We start from the raw sequence: 21,407 nt of genomic DNA on the forward strand, positions 1-21,407 counted from the left end.
TCTTCTATTATTCTACAATGTAGAAAATAGTAAAAAATAAAGAAAATCCCTGGAATGAGTAAGTGTGTCCAAACTTTTGACTGGTACTGTTTATGTATGTTTTATAAAGCCAGGCACAGTTAACAGTTAAGCTATTGATTATAGAACTAAGTTGGTTTCCTCTCTCCTCAATTTTCTTAGACAATTAGGCTAATGCAAGGGCTGTTTCCTCGTCTCTGCTGCTGCTGCCTTCGCCACATTGTTCTCAATCCCAATATGCTGGTTAACTTTGCTATTATGCACATAGCAACATAGGGAAAGGTGCCAATTCTACGGCGCACTGAAGATTGTTTCAGAACCATGGAAAACGACCATATCCAATGCGGGAGAAAGAGCATTTTTTTTATAACATTTTCAGTTTATTAGTGTTGCACCATTATTTCTACATAATATAACCATATACAATTTCAGTATCACATGTCTTACAGTAATGGACTGTGCCACCCCCGTGGCCTCCGCAATGGATTAGTCAACTGAGACGGGCACGAATCAGACCGGTGTCTTGTGCACCATGGAGAAAAAAAAAGGTTGCGACTGCTCGACTAAAGAAATCTCTGTCGACCAACAGCCTATTGATAAAACAATCGAACAGTCGACTAAATGGTGTCAGCCATAGTGAGCAGCATAATAACATAACCATATTATGATTATCATAGTGAGAATTGTTACTCACTATGCCAATGTTGATGTCCAACCCTTGTTTTGAGACACGTTGTTTACTCTGAACGTTTACGCTGAACGTCCACGCTGAACGTCCAAGCTCAAACTCAAAATTATAAGAAAGTTTGATGAATCGAACTTGTAAATCAATCACGGTTTGTGGTTTGAATACTTGGATAAGACAAAAAAACATGACCAAAACAGTGCTGTATTGCACAAGATACTTAGACAGCACAGTATAGCACATTCAGACACTCCCCAATAGTCAAAATAGTCGTCTGTTAGAGTTCATGTATATGGTCTACAGGGAAGGACGGGTGGAAGTACGGGTCACCCACTCACACCAACTCACCCCACCCCACCCTGGCCTGTCCGCTCCCAGGCCTGCAGGAAGTGAGCCATGCACTGGAATGTTGGCCAGAGTCCGCACAGCGTAGCGAAAGACAGGCAGAGACACACACCCCCTCGGACACACTCACTCACTCAAACACCAGCACGAGGGTGCAACTATGAGCAGAGTGAAATGCCGCGATTGATCAGAACTTTCCCAAACTAGATGTACTCCCCTAGGACTAGTTCTAGGTAGTTTTAGACTGAGGAAGGACTTTGAGAGAGAGGATATACATACCAGATGACAGACCTCTGACAGGTACGAGTCCATTGAGCTTTTCTTAACTTCCAAGCACTGGGCGTGAGTCTGTGAGAGCATGTGTTTCCTAGGAGGACCAGCGTACGGTAGCACAGTAGTAGGTTGTAGCTGATATTATTACTTTTCTCCAGCAAGGGAGCTGCTAGCTATAAAACGATAGAGTATATGAAAGATGTCAGGAATGCAAGGCATGTCTTTGATGATTATTTTGGTATTGTTAGCGAGCACACACTGCCTCCAGTTCAGCTCAGCAGAGAGATTTGTTGGGTCGAGGAGGTTATACATCCGTTTGGAAACTGAACTAACACTAAATGTACCTTTTTTGTGCTTTTGAATTTGTGAGGGAAATGTATGAAAGGAGTAGGCACTAGGCATGATTGATGTTTTGTGAAGTTTCTGAGATGCACTCCACCCCAATGTGTACCCAAAATGGATGCACTCTACCCTGTGTCAGCGTCATTGAAGCATCATCAAGTTATATTTTGGGAAGGTAAAATGTATGAGTCATTAGTCATAAGTCACTCGTGAATTCTTTGGGGGATGTCGGCTTCTATTTACAGTTCAGGAAGGCTACCATGTGCCCGAACGGCATTTGTTTGTGTTTGGGTTGGATGGGCGAGAAGGCATCAGACTCTGCATCTTTTGATGCCCTCTAACCACTTGACTGTGTCTGTTTAGCCTTTGGTCGGTTGAAGTTGGTTGGAGACATTAAACCATTCCTTTCCCGGTCATATTTTCATTGACTTTGATCCCCCACATCATTGTGGTTTCAAGCACCAAAAGTCTTGTATAACCAGGGGTTTAATCTTTGTCCGGCTTAGGGGCCATGGACCATTTAAAAAAAGTAATTCCACCCTGGCTCCCCACCTTCCCTGACTCCTGGTTAAAGGACATAGCTTTGTGTGGAGACCCAACTGTAGGTTCAGTTCACACTAGGGCTGACCCCAATTAGTTGATTGTTTGGTCGATAGGCTGTTGGTCGACCAATATTTATTTTTAGTCGCAGTAGTGTGTATATATATATATATATATATATATATATATATATATATATATATATATATATATATATATATGCATACATGCATGCATACCTACCTACCTACCGTTGAAGTCGGAAGTTTACATACACTTAGGTTGGAGTCATTAAAACTCGTTTTTCAACCACTCCACACATGTTTTGTTAACAAACTATAGTTTTGGCAAGTTGGTTAGGACATCTACTTGTGCATGACACAAATAATTTTTCCAACAATTGTTTACATACAGATTATTTCACTTATAATTAATTGTATCACAATTCCAGTGGGTCAGACGTTTACATACACTTGACGGTGCCTTTAAACAGCTTGGAAAATACATTTGAGTCAATTGGAGGTGTACCTGTGGATGTATTTCAAGGCCTACCATCAAACTCAGTGCCTCTTTGCTTGACATCATGGGAAAATCAAAAGAAATCAGCCAAGACCACATACTTTTTTTTTTAAACCTCCACAAGTCTGGTTCATCCATGGGAGCAATTTCCAAATGCCTGAAGGTACCACGTTCATCTATACAAACAATAGTACGCAGGTATAAACACCATGGGACCAGGTAGCCGTCATACCGCTCAGGAAGGAGACGCATTCTGTCTCCTAGAGATGAACGTACTTTGGTGCCAAAAGTGCAAATCAATCCCAGAACAACAGCAAAGGACCTTGTGAAGATGCTGGAGGAAACAGGTACAAAAGTATATATATCCACAGTAAAACGAGTCCTATATTGACATAACCTGAAAGGCCGCTCAGCAAGGAAGAAGCCACTGCTCCAAAACTGCCATAATAAAGCCAGACTACGGTTTGCAACTGCACATGGGGACAAAGATCGTACTTTTTGGAGAAATGTCCTCTGGTCTGATGAAACAAAAATATAATTGTTTGGCCATAATGACCATTGTTATGTTTGGAGGAAAAAGGGGGTTATTGCAAGCCGAAGAACACCATCCCAACCGTGAAGAACGGGGGTGGCAGCATCATGCTGTGGGGGTGTTTTGCTGCAGGAGGGACTGGTGCACTTCACAAAATAGATGGCATCATGAGGAAGGAAAATTATGTGGATATATTGAAGCATCTCAAGACATCAGTCAGGAAGTTAAAGCTTGGTCGCAAATGGGTCTTCCAAATGGACAATGACCCCAAGCATACTTCCAGAGTTGTGGAAAAATGGCTTAAGGACAACAAAGTCAAGGTATTGGAGTGGCCATCACAAAGCTCTGACCTCAATCCTGTAGAACATATGTGGGCAGAACAGAAAAAGCGTGTGCGAGCAAGGAGGCCTACAAACCAGACTCAGTTACACCAGCTCTGTCAGGAAGAATGGGCCAAAATTCACCCAACTTATTGTGGGACGCTTGTGGAAGGCTACCCGAATCATTTGACCCAAGTTAAACAATTTGAAGGCAATGCTACCAAATACTAATTGAGTGTATGTGAACTTCTGACCCACTGGGAATGTGATGAAAGAAATACAAGCTGAAATAAATCATTCTCTCTACTATTATTCTGACATTTCACATTCTTAAAATAAAGTGGTGATCCTAACTGACCTAAGACAGGGAATTTTTACTAGGATTAAATGTCAGGAATTGTGAAAAACTGAGTTTAAATGTATTTGGTTAAGGTGTATGTAAACTTCCCACTTCAACTGTATGTCTTCCTGTCAAATCAAGCTGATAAATCCTCACACTGCTGATTTGTGGCACCTGGGCCCGGATTCACAAAACTGTCGTAAGAAGACATGTATTTGGCTAAGGTGTATGTAAACTTCCGACTTACACTGTATATATCAACGATATGGCGAGGGCACTACAACAGTCTGCAGCACCCGGCCTCGCCCTTCTAGAATTTGAAGTCAAATGTCTACTGTTTGCTGATGATCTGGTGCTTCTGTCCCCAACCGAGGAGGGCCTACAGCAGCACCTAGATCTTCTGCACAGATTCTGTCAGACCTGGGCCCTGGCAGTAAATCTCAGTAAGACAAAAATAATGATGTTCCAAAAAAGGGCCAGTTGCCAGATCCACAAATTCAAATTCCATCTAGACACCGTTGCCCTACAGCACACAAGAAACTATTCCTACCTCGGCCTAAACATCAGTGCCACAGGTAATGTCCACAAAGCTGTGAACGATCTGAGAGACGAGGCAAGAAGGACCTTCAACGCAATCAAAAGGAACCTAAAATTTGACATACCAATTAGGATCTGGCTAAAAATACTTGAATCAGTTATTAAACCCATTGCCCTTTCATGGTTGTGAGGTCTGGGGTCTGCTCACCAACCAAGAATTCACCAAATGGGATTAACACCAAATTGAGACTGCATGCAGAATTCTACAAAAATATCTTCTGTGTACAACGTAAAACACCATATAATGCATGCAGAGCAGAATTAGTCCTATACCCGCTAATTATCAAAATCCATAAAATTGCCTTTAAAATCTACAACCACCTAAAAGGAAGCGATTCCCAAACCTTCCATAACAAAGCCATCACCTACAGAGAGATGGAGAAGAGTCCCCTAAGCAAGCTGGTCCTGGGGCTCTGTTCACAAACAGAGCCCCATGACAGCAACAATATTAGACCCAACCAAATAATGAGAAAACAAAAAGATAATTACTTGACACATTAGACATATATATATTTTTAAACTGAGCAACCTAGAAAGCTATTTGGCCCTAAACAGAGAGTACACAGTGGCAGAATACCTGACCACTGTGACTGACCCAAAATGAAGGAATCTTTGACTATGTACAGACTCAGTGAGCATGGCCTTGCTATTGAGAGAGGCCGCCATAGGCAGACCTGGCTATCGAAAACAGGCTATGTGCACACTGCCCACAAAATGAAGTGGAAACTGAGCTGCACTTCCTAACCTCCTGCCAAATGTATGACCATATTAGACACCTATTTCCGTCAGATTACACAGACCCATAGAGAATTTGAAAAAACTAATCAAATTTTCATTAACTCCCATATCTATAGGGTGAAATACCACAGTGTGCAATCACAGCAGCACAATTTGTGACCTGTTGCCACAAGAAAAGGGCAACAAGTCAAGAACAAATACCATTGTAAATACAACCTATATTGATGTTGATTTAGTTTTCCCTTTTGTGCTTTAACTATTTGCACATCGTTACAACACTGTATATAGACATAATATGACATTTAAAATATCTTTATTCTTTTGGAGCTTTTGTGAGTGTAATGTTTACTGTTCATTTTGTTTATTTCACTTTTGATATGATCTATTTCACTTGCTTTGGCAATGTAAGCATGTTTCCCAGGGAGGGAGGGAGAGAGAGGGCTGATTTCCTTATATGAACTCTAACTCAGTAAAATCAGTCGAGTTCTTCCACACAGATCTCGACAAACTATTTCTGTATGGACCTTGCACAGGGGCATTGTCATGCTGAAACAGGAAAGGGCCTTCCCCAAACTGTTGCCACAAAGTTGGAAGCACAGAATCGTCTAGAATGTCATTTTATGCTGTAGCGTTAAGATTTCCCTACACTGGAACTAAGGGGCCTAGCCCGAACGATGAAAAACAGTTATTAAACATTATTCCTCCTCCACCAAACTTTACAGTTGGCACTATGCATTCAGGCAGGTAGCGTTCTCCTGGCATCATCCAAACCCAGATTCGTCTGTCGGACTGGCAGATGGTGAAGTGTGATTCATCACTCCAGAGAACACATTTACATTGCTCCAGAGTCCAATGGCGGCAAGCTTTACACGCCTCTAACCGACGCTTGGCATTGCGCATGGTGATCTTAGGCTTGTGTGCAGCTGCTTGGCCATGGAAACCCATTTTTGAAGCTCCTGAAGAACAGTTATTGTGCTGACGTTGCTTCCAGAGGCAGTTTGGAACTCGGTAGTGAGTGTTGCAACCGAGGACCGACGATTTTTACACGCTACACGCTTCAGCACTCCATGGTCCCGTTCTGTGAGCTTGTGTGGCCTACCACTTTTCAGCTGAGCTGTTGATGCTCCTAGATGTTTCCACTTCACAATAACAGCACTTACAGTTGACTGCTGCAGCTCTAGCATGGCAGAAATTTGATGAACTGACTTGTTGGAAAGGTGGCATCCTATGACGGTGCCACGTTGAAAGTCACAGAGCTCTTCAGTATGGGCCATTCTACTGCCAATTGTTCTCTATGAGATTGCGTGGCTCTGTGCTCGATTTTATACACCTGTCAGCAACGGGTGTGGCTGAAATAGACATCCACTAATTTGAAGGGGTGTCCACATACTTTCGTATATATAGTGTATGTACACCGGGGGAATTTACACAAGATAAACTAAGAATGATATGACTCCCAAATAGTGTATTTGGGAGTCACATCAACACACATTTTGGTGTTGATGTTTTTGTAAATAAGGTACAAGGGAACCCTTGTCTCAAATTGGGCACTGAATGCATCATACAAAGCTTGCAGTCTTCACTCTTCATCCAGCCCTGAGTTTTTGTATTACCCTACTCATAATTTCCATGGCTGCCGCCCCAGTTTGAGACTTTTGGTTTGTCCACTTCAATATTCCACAGACCACACCCCTCCTCATTGGAGAGCACACATACTGTGCAGCCTATGATGTCACCAAGTGGACTTTTCCACTTGAAGTGTATTTTTACTATGAAGACATATCCAACTTCAAATCACATTTTATTTGTCACATGCAACGAATACAACAGGTAGTAGACCTTACTGTGAAATGGTTACTTACAAGCCTTAATGCTTACTTACAAGCCCTTCAGGGAGGAATGTTTGTCTGTCTGTTCTATCGTTGGAACAGGAATTCCAGATTGAATCCCAACGATGCCAAGCAAAATGTATTAAAAATAGTTTTCCCTTCTTTCTTCTCTCTGTCGTTTGTTCTCTCCCTAGTTTTGGAAAGCGTTCTGCAGGGAGCCTGAGACGTGGATGTGAGTGCATCGTTCTGGAACCTTCGGAGATGATTGTGGTGAGTCCCGCCAGCATTGCCAACTTTACCACAGTAACGTCTCATCAAGCAACAGCACACCGCTTCATACACTGCTGTACTGGGACGGGGGTTTACAAAAGCGACTTAGGGCTAGCTTATGGGGACATGACTTCGCAACGACCTAACATGTTTTATGTGGACTTTTACACCCTATCTAATTTAGATGGTGCGCCCACAATATGAGTTATACTTAATTGCCTTTATTTTCTTTTTGTTTCGGCGTAACATCAACTACAAGTAATGCTGGTGCTTCTGTTGACATGCATTCAGCTATTGTACTTATAGCAGTTTTCTTGTTCACTGCTCACTCACATACTTAAATGTAATGCATATATAAAGTGTCTCAATTATCTCCAGTTATTTTTCAGTCTCTCCAGTTGAAGGCTACATTCAGGGATGTAAAGTTTGACCCAGCTTTATAACATCAGATGTTGACACAGACCTTTATAAAAAGCAACGTTGAAAATGAATCAATCCAGCTTTACCAGGACATAAAGGTAGAGGCACATTGCAATCTGCTGTCGAACAGGAGGCCTTGGAAGTGTGCTAGATCTTTAAAGATATGAAAGCCCACTGTTATTTTCTCTCTCTGACGTGTGCAGACACACACCACACATAATCATGCGCACACACATAATCAAGCACACACACACAATCAAGTGCGCACACAGACACACACAATTCACGCACACTACAATTTCACACCAATTTCATCACACACAAATCTCCTATCGCTCCGTTTGAATAGCGCAGTCATACTTAACCTATATGTGTTAACCACCATCTCCCATACAGTATTGTTGCTACTAAGATCTCTTCTCAGTAATCAGTGTCCTATGGATTTCTATAATAATAGTCATATAGATGGCGCCTTTTGTTAAATGTCTCCATCAGCTAAGCTCCAGCTCTTCTAATAGCCTTCTCTCATCCTCTCTGTCCTGCTGTTGATCATTACCCCTTCCTGGCATGGCCCTCAGCTATTATGGGAGCAACCAGCTCCCTTGAATTACTTGGAGAATGGCTTTGGAGTGCTATGATACCGAGACACCAGCAGCTCTCACACGCAAACCGAACCCATACGCACGCACGCACACATACACACGCACACATACAAACCGATTGACACACTCAAACCAAATCAATACACACACATACACAAACTGATAAACACATCACATGCACTTTCTATTGTTCTCTCTCATACTCAACTCTGTCATCCACCACGGTGCCGTTGCCATAGCAGCAGTTGGTACGGCAGAGAGAGAGAGAGAGAGGGAGGCAGAGAGATTTGATGTGGAATCCCAAAGGCTAAGTGCAATGAAATGTGAAGCGCAGTAAAGAAGCTGTCGATGGAGGAGAGTGTGCCCACTGGAAATGGCTTACATGGGTTATTCTAGCATCAGGCTTATGTCACCAGGCTACTGCACACGACTGTGAAGTATCAAATTGTTAAAATGCTTTTCGTGATCAGAGAAAAGATGTGTTGCTGCAATATTTTTAATGTCTTTTTATTTTCCAATAGCCGATGCCTCGTGAAAGTAGCTCTCTTTCTCCTCAAGCGCAAGTTGTATTCATCATTTATCAGCCCAGTTGTGCCATTATCCCTTATGTACCATTTCACGGGGCTGTGACTCTGGAAGGTGCTAGACAGCTAGAGCAGAGCCAGGTAGACAGTGGGATCATAAGGGAGGGAGGGCAGCAGCTGACTGAGGCTGACGGACACTGAGGCTGACGGACACTGAGGCTGACGGACATGGACACTGACACTGACTGACTCGGACACTGACTGACGGACCCGGACACTGACTGACACGGTCCCGGACACTGACGGACCCGGACACTGACTGACACGGACACTGACTGACACGGACACGGACACTGACTGACACGGACACTGACACTGACTGACACGGACACTGACACTGACTGACACGGACACTGACACTGACTGACACGGACACAGACACTGACTGACACGGACACTGACTGAGACTGACTGACACTGACTGAGACTCACTGACTGACACTGGCTGACTGACTGAGACTGACTGAGACTGTCTGACTGGCTGAGACTGTCTGAGACTGGCTGATTGACTGAGACTGGCTGAGACTGGCTGACTGACTGAGACTGGCTGAGACTGACTGATTGACTGAGACTGACTGATTGACTGAGACTGGCTGACTGACTGAGACTGGCTGACTGATGCTGACTGAGCCTTACTGACTGAGACTGAGACTGACCCACTGAGACTGGCTGAGATTGACAGACTGGCTGACTGACTGAGACTGACCTTACTGACTGAGACTGACTGGCGGCCTGACTGAGACTGACTGGCTGCCTGACTGAGACTGATTGGCTGCCTGACTGACTGACTGAGACTGACTGGCTGACTGACTGAGACTGACTGGCTGACTGACTGAGACTGACTGGGACTGGCTAACTGACTGAGACTGGCTAACTGACTGAGACTGACTGACACTGTCTGAGACTGACACTGTCTGACTGAGACTGATTGGCTGCCTGACTGAGACTGACTGGCTGACTGACTGAGACTGACTGACTGAGACTGACTGGCTGACTGACTGACAGACTGACTGGCTGACTGAGACTGACTGGGCCTGGCAGACTGACAGAGACTGGCTGACTGTCTGAGACTGACACTGTCTGAGACTGACACTGCCTGAGACTGACACTGACAGACACTGACTGACTGACACTGAGACTGACTGACTGAGATTGGCTGGCTGACTGACTGGCTGACTGAGACTTACTGACTGACTGAGCTTACTGACTGTTTGAGACTGACACTGTCTGAAACTGACACTGTCTGAGACTTACTGACTGAGATTGACAGACTGGCTGACTGAGAGTGACACTGACTGACACTGACTGACCGACACTGTGACTGACTGACTGAGATTGACTGACTGACTGGCTGGCTGACTGACTGACTGACTGAGACTGGCTGACTGACTGAGATTGACAGACACTGAGACTGACACTGTCTGAGACTGAGACTTACTGGCTGACTGACAGAGACTGACTGACACTGATAGTGACACTGACTGGGATTGACAATGACTGAGACTGACTGACTGAGACTGACTGACTGAGACTGACTGACTGAGACTGACTGAGACTGACTGACTGAGACTGGCTGACACTGGCTGACTGACTGTATGAGACTTACTGACTGAGGCTGACTGGCTGAGACTGGCTGACTGACTGAGACTAGCTGACTGACTGAGACTGGCTGACTGAGACTGGCTGACGGACTGAGACTAGCTGACTGAGATGGCTGAGACTTACTGACTGACTGAGACTGACTGACTGAGACTGACTGACTGACCTGACTGAGACTGACTGCCCTGACTGAGACTGACTGACTGACTGACCTGACTGAGACTGACTGACCTGACTGAGACTGACTGACCTGACTGAGACTGACCTTACTGACTGAGACTGACCTTACTGACTGAGACTGACTGGCAGCCTGACTGAGACTGACTGGCTGCCTGACTGACTGATTGGCTGCCTGACTGACTGAGACTGACTGACTGAGACTGACTGACCTGACTGAGACTGACTGACTGACCTGACTTAGACTGACTGACCTGACTGAGACTGACTGACTGACCTGACTTAGACTGACTGACCTGACTGAGACTGACTGACTGACCTGACTTAGACTGACTGACCTGACTGAGACTGGCTGACTGACTGAGACTGGCTGACACTGATTCTGACTGGGACTGACTGGGATTGACACTGTCTGACTGAGACTGACTGGCTGACTGAGACTGGCTGACGGACTGAGACTGGCTGAGACTGACTGACTGAGAATGACTTACTGACTGTATGAGACTTACTGACTGAGACTGACTGACGCTGACTGACTGAGACTGGTTGACTGACTGAGACTGGCTGACTGACTGAGACTGACTGACACTGATACTGACTGACTGGCTGACTGAGACTGGCTGACGGACTGAGACTGGCTGACAGACTGGCTGACTGACTGAGACTTACTGACTGAGATTGACAGACTGGCTGACTGACTGACTGAGAATGACTGACACTGACTGACATTGACACTGACTGACTGACACTGACTGACTGAGATTGACAGACTGCCTGACTGACTGAGACTGACTGACTAACTGAAACTGACACTGTCTGAGACTGACACTGTCTGAGACTGACACTGTCTGAGACTGACACTGTCTGAGACTGACACTGTCTGAGACTGACACTGTCTGAGACTGACTGAGATTGACTGACTGACAGACTGGCTGACTGAGATGGCTGAGACTGACTGACTGAGGCTGACTTACTGACTGTATGAGACTTACTGACTGAGACTGACTGAGGCTGACTGACTGAGACTGGTTGACTGACTGAGACTGGTTGACTGATTGAGACTGGCTGACTGACTGAGACTAGCTGACTGACTGAGACTGACTGACTGACTGACTGAGACTTACTGAGACTGGCTGACTGTCTGAGACTGGCACTGTCTGAGACTGACACTGAGACTGACTGACTGGCTGACTGACAGAGACTGACTGACTGAGACTGACTGGCTGACTGACTGAGACTGACTGGCTGACAGACTGAGACTGACTGGCTGACAGACTGAGACTGACTGGATGACTGACTGAGACTGACTAACTTGACTGAGACTGGCTGACTGACTGAGACTGGCTGACTGACTGAGACTGACTGAGACTGACTTACTGACTGTATGAGACTTACTGACTGTATGAGACTTACTGACTGAGACTGACTGTTTGACCTGACTGAGACTGGCTGACTGAGACTTACTGACTCACTGTGACTGACTGACCTGACTGACTGACCTGACACTTACTGACTGACTGACTGAGACTGACTGACTGACTGAGACTGACCTCAATCTGAAGCACATCAGGGCAAGGTATCTCTTTCTCCATCTCTCCTTCCATTACCCTCTTTCTCTCTCCCTTGATTTTCTCTCTCCCTCTCCATTCCTCCCCTGTATGTTGTCTTCTTCCGCTCTCCATCCCTCTTTATCTCTTCCTCTGTTTTATCCCTCTTCCTCTTCTTTCGTTCACACCCTTCCCTTGCCCATTCTTTCTGTATCTCTCACTCTCTCTCTCTCTCTCTCTCTCTCTCTCTCACATACATCCTTCTCTCTTTTCCCCCCTCTCCTGGAGTTGTGAGAGCTCCCGTTGACGTCGGAGAGGAGTGTTGAGGCGCAGCCCACACACGCTGCTATTTTTACGCAGTGAGAGGGGCGGGAAGAGGAGGGGGCAAGGAAAAGAAGAGCCAGTCACTCCTTTCTTTCCTCCTACCCCGTTTCCCCAGGTGGACTATATGGAGGAAAATGAGGAGTACTTCCAGAGGCAAGCATCACACCGACAGTCCCGCCGTAGGTTCCGCAAGATCAACCAGAAGGGCGAGCGGCAGACCATCATTGACACGGTGGACCCGTACCCCACCGGCAAGCCGCCAATAGTCAGGGGATATCACACGGTGAGTCACGTTTAGCTACCCGGCTCTTCCTCTGTTTAGTTAGTAACTAGGCTGTTGTGTGTTGCTGGACACTCATGTGGCGCGAAGATGGAGCGTCCAGTTTGTGTAGTTTGAGCTTCTGTGTTGGCTTAACTTAGTCCTTGCCTTAGCTTGTCGGATGCTAACTTGTGTAGCCTACTAGTTAGTACCTTATACCCTGGTCTGTGTAGCCTACTAGTTAGTACCTTATACCCTGGTCTGTGTAGCCTACTAGTTAGTACCTTACCCCCTGGTCTGTGTAGCCTACTAGTTAGTACCTTACCCCCTGGTCTGTGTAGCCTACTAGTTAGTACCTTACCCCCTGGTCTGTGTAGCCTACTAGTTAGTACCTTATACCCTGGTCTGTGTCGACCCTTGTTACTGCTTTGCTGTGGTCTGTAGTTATGTTGTTGTCAATGTACTGTGTTTGCTGTAGGCTTGCTGTGCCTTGTTTCACCCTGGTATTATAATTCTACCCTCCTGGCTACCTGTTCTCAAAACGCATTGTTCCATGCTGCGCACCCTTTTGCTGTCCTCCTTGCTGTAGGCTACCTTGTATACCTTTCTCTGCACCCTCACTGTTAGACCTTATAAAAGCTATACCCTCCTGTGTAGTGATCTTTGGACCCTTTCTCTCTAGAACTAGTATCCCTTTGCAACACCCCCTATACCCACTCCCTTTACTCAATGTGCATGTCTCCTTCACTCCATAACCCCAAGTGCATATTTACTGTGTGCCCTATTGATCAAGTCTTTGTCAGGGTGGTTGTTATTCTACACAGTCTGTCAGGATGGTTGTTATTCTTCTCAGTCTGGTTGTTATGCTACACAGTCTGTCAGGGTGGTTGTTATTCTACACAGTCTGTCAGGGTGGTTGGTATTCTACACAGTCTGTCAGGGTGGTTGATATTCTACACAGTCTGTCAGGATGGTTGTTATTCTTCGCAGTCTGGTTGTTATGCTACACAGTCTGTCAGGGTGGTTGGTATTCTACACAGTCTGTCAGGGTGGTTGTTATTCTTCTCAGTCTGATTGTTATGCTACACAGTCTGTCAGGGTGGTTGTTATTCTTCGCAGTCTGGTTGTTATGCTACACAGTCTGTCAGGATGGTTGTTATTCTTCGCAGTCTGGTTGTTATGCTACACAGTCTGTCAGGGTGGTTGGTATTCTACACAGTCTGTCAGGGTGGTTGATAATCTACACAATCTGTCAGGGTGGTTGTTATTCTACACAGTGTAGCGCAAGGAGTTCCCTGCATGTAGTTGAAGGGGCAAGCTGTGTTGAGTCACCCACCAGGAGTTGATGTGGATGGTAATTGTAGAACCAGTTAGTTTCTCCAGGGAAATCAGCAAGAGGAGGACTGGAAAGGAGGGAAGAAGAGAGTGAAGGGAGAAAAGAGCAGTCTATGTGGAAGACAGAACAGGGGCCCTTTTCATCATGTGGTCTCAAAGCCGCCTCCACCCATATTCTAAAAGGGCAGCATGTGTGGAGACGGAGAGTCTCTTATTTTCCAATGGAGCAGTCCACAGTCCACTGAGGTGGCCACAGCAGTGCCTGAGAGGGGTCCTAAAGTGTGCCCCGTTCATGGGAACCCATATTAACTATAATGAAGTGTTCACTTACAAAACATTAGGAACACCTGCGCTTTCCATGACATAGACTGACCAGGTGAATCCAGGTGAAAGCTATGATCCCTTATTGATGTCACCTGTTAAATCCACTTCAATCAGTGTAGATGAAGGGAAGGAGACAGGTTAAATAAGGAATTTTAAGACTTGAGACAATTGAGACATGGATTGTGTATGTGTGCCATTCAGAGGGTGAATATGCAATAAAAAATATTTAAGTGCCTTTGAACGGGGTATGGTAGTAGGTGCCAGGCACACCGGTTGGGTGTCATGAACTGCAACACTGCTGGGTTTTTCATGCTTAACAGTTTCTTGTCTGTATCAAGAATAGGAAGGAAGGTGTTCTTAATGTTTTGTACACTGTGTATACACTACAATTATGTGAACGCACCCCATATTGCTATTCATGGGAACCCATGGAAGTGCACTAAATGTTCACTCTAATGATGTGAACACATCCCATGGGCCATGTTGTTCTGCCCTATTTCAATCCATTCCTCCCATTCCTGGCATTCCCAAAGGATTGTGTCGACAACAGCACCCTGGCTCGTTTGGAATACCATGGAATAATGTGGGTTTGCCTTACAAAGCAGAAACACGGCAGACATCATCCACCCCCACAAACCGCCCCCTAATTTTACCCTGCCTCTGGTTTTGACATAAAAACACACCCTGAACTTTCTTATAGCGTGACGTCGCCTGTCACAAAATTCTAGTTCTCCTCAGAGGCCCTGTGGGAAGAATACATGGATGCTATGGTAACAAGTAGTCCCAAATGGCCCTTGGTGGAGTGCGCTTGAAGTACAGTAGTGCAGAGGGAAGAACTTTCAGACTGGGATTTTCCACCCAAAACCTAAGGCGTATTTAGAGGTGAAAAATGCAGCAGGGAGAAACTTTTGACAGGGGGATAGAGAGAGAGTGAGCAGCTAAAAGAGAAGCTAAAGGCTTCACTCACATTTAATTCACCTAAAATCTGACTTTGTAGACAATCAGAGTAGGTGTATTGCGGGGACATTGGTATTGTCTATTGTAAGGACATTTTGTTTTGTCGGGAAATCCCCTTTAATGCAAGGGGCCATTCATTCAAAGTGTCTCTTTCCTAATCAATCTGCTCTGTCCCTACTTTCAAATGTTATTCTTAAAAAATATATATCCTTATTGCTGTCTATGGTTGATAGGAATTTGCTTTATTATGTGCAATATACAGTATCCTCCCTTTAAGTTTGGGCCTTCCCTTTTAAGTGTGGGCCTTCCCTTTTAAGTGTGGACCTTCTTTTTATGTGCAGGCCTTCTTTTTAAGTGTGAGCCTTCCCTCAGTGTGGTCCATCCCTATTGAAGGCCCTCCAGGCAAAGAGAGTGCCAAGCCTTTGTCCCCCCAACAGGACCTGATGTGATGTGATGAGATGTGACCAACATCTACTGTGTCCTAAAAAGTTATAACTGGAATACTGCCAATGGCATGCTAACCTAGCGCTGGTGGTCTCCTTGGGACTTCTGATTCTGTGTGTAGCCCAATGTCCTGGTCTTCCCTTGAAAAATACATGGTCTTCCCTTGAAAAATACACTCCCAAGGGCAAGTACCTGAATAAATAAAGGATAGTTACCACTTGCCAGACATCCATTTTACCTCAGAAATCCCAGAAAGCAAAAATACTCAAAATGAAAAGCCTAGAATCCTGGCAGTAACGTGAGGCTAAAGCTAATAGCTACTGATGCAAAAGCCAAGCTACTGAAACACTAGCCATGATAAAGGACAAGTTCCAAATGGAGATGCAGTAAAACAGCCTTAAAAATGGTCGTCAAATCAGCCATTGTGGGTTAGGCTAACTGTGACATCTTAGAATGCATCACACGCCGCCCGCACACGCTCAGACGAGGTCGGCCACACTGACTGTGACCCCCTTGTTCTGTCCTCAGAATGGTCAACTCCTATTCAGTCTGTCTCTCTCTCTATGCTATTTCTCTCTCACTCTGTCTATCTCTCTTTCGCTCTGTCATGATGTAATTCATGTCCATTTAATGAGTCTGTCAACAGTGTGGTTAGATGGAGGTTTTATCTCTGTGATGGTGTTTCTCTCTCTCACTCCTTCTCTAAATGATTCTTCATCACTCTCTATCTTACCATCTTTCCATCTCCACCAGAACGGATGAGTAATCTCTCTCTTCGGGGTCTGCCGAGTGGCTGCCAGGTTCTTGCCGAGGCCCTGAGCAGCTGTTCCCTAATTACCATGCTGCAACGCACGTGGTCGGCGGCGGCCTCATCGAATCAATGCCCCTCAGTTCAACCTCCCCTCACGCCTCCATCTTAGTATCCAACCAACCACGTGCTCATTTGCGTCCATGATTGGTGTTAATTGTTTCTATATAAAGTGTAAACTCCCCAAAGGGGACCGACGTTATTGCGTTTAATGATTTCCGAAACCGTTTTGTCTCACAATATGGGCACTCACTGAACGCAATAAGGGCTTTCTTGTGTTTTTCTAAATAACGGTTTAGTGTCTGTGTGCGTTGAGGCTGAGTGAGTCTTCTTGGTGTATACGGTCTCTTTTATGCCCAACCAGTGAAAGAGTTTCTTCAGCTAGCTCATCAGTTGTCATGTGAAACAGGAAAATGAGGATGGGAGTGTTTGGCTCAATGAATAATGTACATGTTTGTGTGTTTCTAACCCTTCCCTGCCCAACTGGTGCAGAGGAAGGCTTTTTACCAGCTGCTGAAGCTTCGGGCTTAATTCTCTCTCTTCATCCCTGAGTGACGTGTGGCATGTTTGATAACACTCATCTTCCTCTGCTTCTTCTTTTCATGCCTTTCATTTCATCCTGAATGCTCCCAGGAATGCATTAAAGCTCAGGTACTGTATCTGTTAACAGTGTGGGGTGTGAGCGTGTGTGTCTTTGTCTGTTGGTAGTTTTACCTTTAGATATAGACACTCAGGCAGACCTTTTCATTTGATGGTGTCTGAAATGATTAAGTTGTTTTTCCCATTTACACCTAAAAGGAGAAAATGCATTGTGCTAAAAATACATTTACCTCTAGCTATATTATTGGGGCATGAATTGAAAAGCTATTGTGGTTGTATAGAGACTCACAATGTCACATCTGAAAATGACTCAACTATCCTGAAATGGATAGCAAATATAAATATGTTCAGAGATATAAAGCGGAAATGGAATCTGGTCGTAATCACGTAGCCTACAGTGCAGTGAGCATGATAACCATGATTGCCGTACCTCTTAAGGATTATGAAATGATATAATGAGTGTAATTTAGCTGTTGAAGAAACATCTAATCTCATCCGCTGAACAACGTCATTACTGGGTTTGGAGAACAAACAAAAAAAAAAAAAAAAAAACATGGTTTATTGTCACATACAAGCTCCTGATTCAATCCAAACAAATAATTGGGTTTGTGAAGTTCGACAGAAATATTTTTAGAATTTAGAATTTTTGTGTGAACATTGCTGTGTTGATTACATACGTGAACCCAAGTCATGAGTTGAATAGCCTGCAAGACTATTCATTCTTGCAGAACAATACTTTTGTGTTAGCCCTATAAGTTGGCTATTTCTTTAGATTGAGTATCACTCCTTAAATATAGTATCCTCAGAGACTTTATGTATCACATATTCCGATACTCCAATATTCTTATATTCCGATTTGGCGCCAGGATGCTGCTGGTGCCGGACGTTATCGGTTTAGAGACGGTGAAAAATATGAGTACTAGGTGAGCATTCAGTTCAGAGCTGGGCACAAAATGAAAGAGAAGGGTAGAGAGAGGAGTGAGACGAACCTGTCAGACAGACGCGCCTGTGGAAAAGCATGGGTCCTATTTTTAGAGCTGTCTTTTGTGAAGGCCTGTTCTGCTGTGCCTAGGTTCAGCTGCTGCACGGACACAAGAGCCTCAGGTTTAAAGGATTTACACAATATCATAGAGACTGATCCAAGGACTACTGTAATGACCAACCAGGGACTGACTAGGGACACACAGAGACAGATCCAAGGACCACTGTGATGACCGACCAGGGACCGTCCAGGGACACACAGAGACAGATCCAAGGACTACTGTAATGACCGACCAGGGACTGACCAGGGACACACAGAGACAGATCCAAGGACCACTGTGATGACCGACCAGGGACCGTCCAGGGACACACAGAGACAGATCCAAGGACTACTGTAATGACCGACCAGGGACAGATCCAAGGACTACTGTAATGACCGACCAGGGACCGACCAGGGACAGATCCAAGGACTACTGTAATGACCGACCAGGGACACACAGAGACAGATCCATGGACTACTGTAATGACCGACCAGGGGCACAGAGACGGATCCAAGGACTACTGTAATGTCCGACCAGGCACTGACCAGGGGCACAGAGACGGATCCAACCAACCAGGGACAGCACTTTTCTTTTTTCCATCTCTCGTTTCATCTTTCTTTTCTTTTTCGCTGGCTATGTAAGCAAGTTATGACAGATGAATAAGGGGTGGAAGGGGGGCACTTTTTCCTCATGTAATCAGAACAATTTTGAACATTCATAATTCCCATGTTAAGCATGTATAGACTGGTATGTAGCCTACATTTTGTAACTGTAACACTCTAGTGGGGGTCATATCAGGCTGTCTAATCTCTCTCACTGTCTGTCAACATTGGACGATGACATCATGGCTGTCCTGTTGTCCTCTTTCCTGTCAGGGAGACTGGGGGAAGGTTGGGGAAGGTGGAGGAGGCATTGTGCCTGGCTTACCTTAAGATAGTCGGTGACAGTGTTATCAAGTCAAAGTTGGTGACCTTCCATAGTAATCCTTTAACCCGATCTGAAACTGTCTCGGTACTCATCTCCTTACTCAATCTCATGTAGTCGGTCGGTCGGTCATACACAGTCACACAGTCTCACATTTTTAGCAACAAAGGTGAAATGTTTTGTAGCTGGTCTAATGGTGAGGTCTAGTATTTGGTGGTCTTCACCAAGCCCTGTTCTTTTGTAGGGTTAAACACAAGTCACTGTTGGTCTTATTTTATATTTCACAATGCTCATACCCAATTTTACACGTTGCAACGGCCATCAATCATCAATTTTGCAGACTGAGTGTATCTGTTCAAAGTCCAAACACCTCAGTGTGTCCCTGCCACACATCTTAGTAAAGACAGGGGAGTGTACTCCTATCCTTCCGGATGTTTTGCCCCCGCTAACTTGCCCTACATCTTTGGAGGAGTCTTGGACTATTGTTTCAAAAGCCTCTTCCTCTCCTCCCCTCATATCCTAGTGGGCCTCTCCTTTCCGTGTTTGGCTAGGAAATCCTCTCCACTTCCTGCCCAGAAAAGGAAATGCGCCCGCGCCAACACATGCCAACAGCAGCACAATACCCTGACACCTCCTGAACTGGCACAGGTGGCGTGGGAACAGCATTCAGGAAAGAGGCATGAGCCTCTTGTTTTCTCCCACAGGAAGTCAACCCTAGAGGAGCAGACAGTAGCGGTGTATTCATTTATTTTGTATATATATATAAGTCCCGGGCCTGGCCCCTTATTGATATGCACAGTCTGCTATTTAACAAGGCTCAAGACTGTCTCTCATGCATGCTAATTAGGTTAACGTAGCTATGAAGGTAATGTACTGTAGGAATTGCAACGTCAAGATCGATACTGGCAGTGTGGTAGCATCCGTTCTAGACGCTTTTGTTAGTTAGACGGATACTAATCGCTAACCGGTTGTTAGCGAGGTTTTATATTAGTTGTTTGCATAATCAACCTTTTTGCAGAACTAGAGTCAAGCTAAGCCTTAGCTTTAAAGCCAGCAATAATATATATAGTATTGTATGCTATTGGTCTATTTCTTAAGTAGCCAATGTTATTCAGTGATAAGAGCATTTGCATTGCTTAACCTTTGCAATTAGTCACTTTAGTGTTTAACTGGCGGTGTCTGGCGACGTGTCAGTACTGGCTTGTCTCTGTACATACAGTATAAGAGAGTGTCTCTGTGCACATACATGTCTGTGTGCTTTTATCTTTCCTACTGTGGTAATGACCTTTTTATGACCCGAATGCTATGCATCAGTAGGCTAACAGCATCGCATGATCCAAGCCCATAATGCATGGAACATACTTACAGTGAGGGAAAAAAGTATTTGATCCCCTGCTGCTTTTGTACATTTGCCCACTGACAAAGAAATGATCAGTCTATAATTTTAATGGTAAGTTTATTTGAACAGTGAGAGACAGAATAACAACAAAAAAATCCAGAAAAACGCATGTCAAAAATGTTATAAATTGATTTGCATTTTAATGAGGGAAATAAGTATTTGACCCCCTCTCAATCAGAAAGATTTCTTGCTCCCAGGTGTCTTTTATAGAGGTAACGAGCTGAGATTAGGAGCACACTCTTAAAGGGAGTGCTCCTAATCTCAGTTTGTTACCTGTATAAAAGACACCTGTCCACAGAAGCAATCAATCAATCAGATTCCAAACTCTCCACCATGGCCAAGACCAAAGAGCTCTCCAAGGATGTCAGGGACAAGATTGTAGACCTACACAAGGCTGGAATGGGCTACAAGACCATCGCCAAGCAGCTTGGTGAGAAGGTGACAACAGTTGGTGCGATTGTTCGCAAATGGAAGAAACACAAAATAACTGTCAATCTCCCTCGGCCTGGGGCTCCATGCAAGATCTCACCTCGTGGAGTTGCAATGATCATGAGAACGGTGAGGAATCAGCCCAGAACTACACGGGAGGATCTTGTCAATGATCTCAAGGCAGCTGGGACCATAGTCACCAAGAAAACAATTGGTAACACACTACGCCGTGAAGGACTGAAATCCTGCAGCGCCCGCAAGATCCCCCTGCTCAAGAAAGCACATATACAGGGCCATCTAAGTTT

General features: G+C 44.9%; 1 protein-coding gene across 4 annotated transcripts in view; it reads left to right on the forward strand.

The window, feature by feature from the left end:
* LOC311107821 (rap guanine nucleotide exchange factor 2-like) overlaps positions 1–21,407 on the forward strand; it is a gene marked incomplete at its 3' end in the record, with an annotated part of 149,212 nt that overhangs the window by 76,531 nt on the left and 51,274 nt on the right. For all 4 annotated transcript variants that reach the window (XM_084150379.1, XM_084150380.1, XM_084150381.1 and 1 more), the window contains exons 5-6: positions 7,273–7,348; positions 12,717–12,884. In XM_084150379.1, coding sequence (XP_084006505.1) covers positions 7,273–7,348; positions 12,717–12,884 — 244 coding nt within the window. The remainder of the gene's footprint in view (positions 1–7,272; positions 7,349–12,716; positions 12,885–21,407) is intronic.

Source organism: Coregonus lavaretus, assembly GCF_964263955.1.
Source record: "Coregonus lavaretus genome assembly, chromosome: 32".
In the NCBI taxonomy this organism is placed as follows: domain Eukaryota; kingdom Metazoa; phylum Chordata; class Actinopteri; order Salmoniformes; family Salmonidae; genus Coregonus; species Coregonus lavaretus.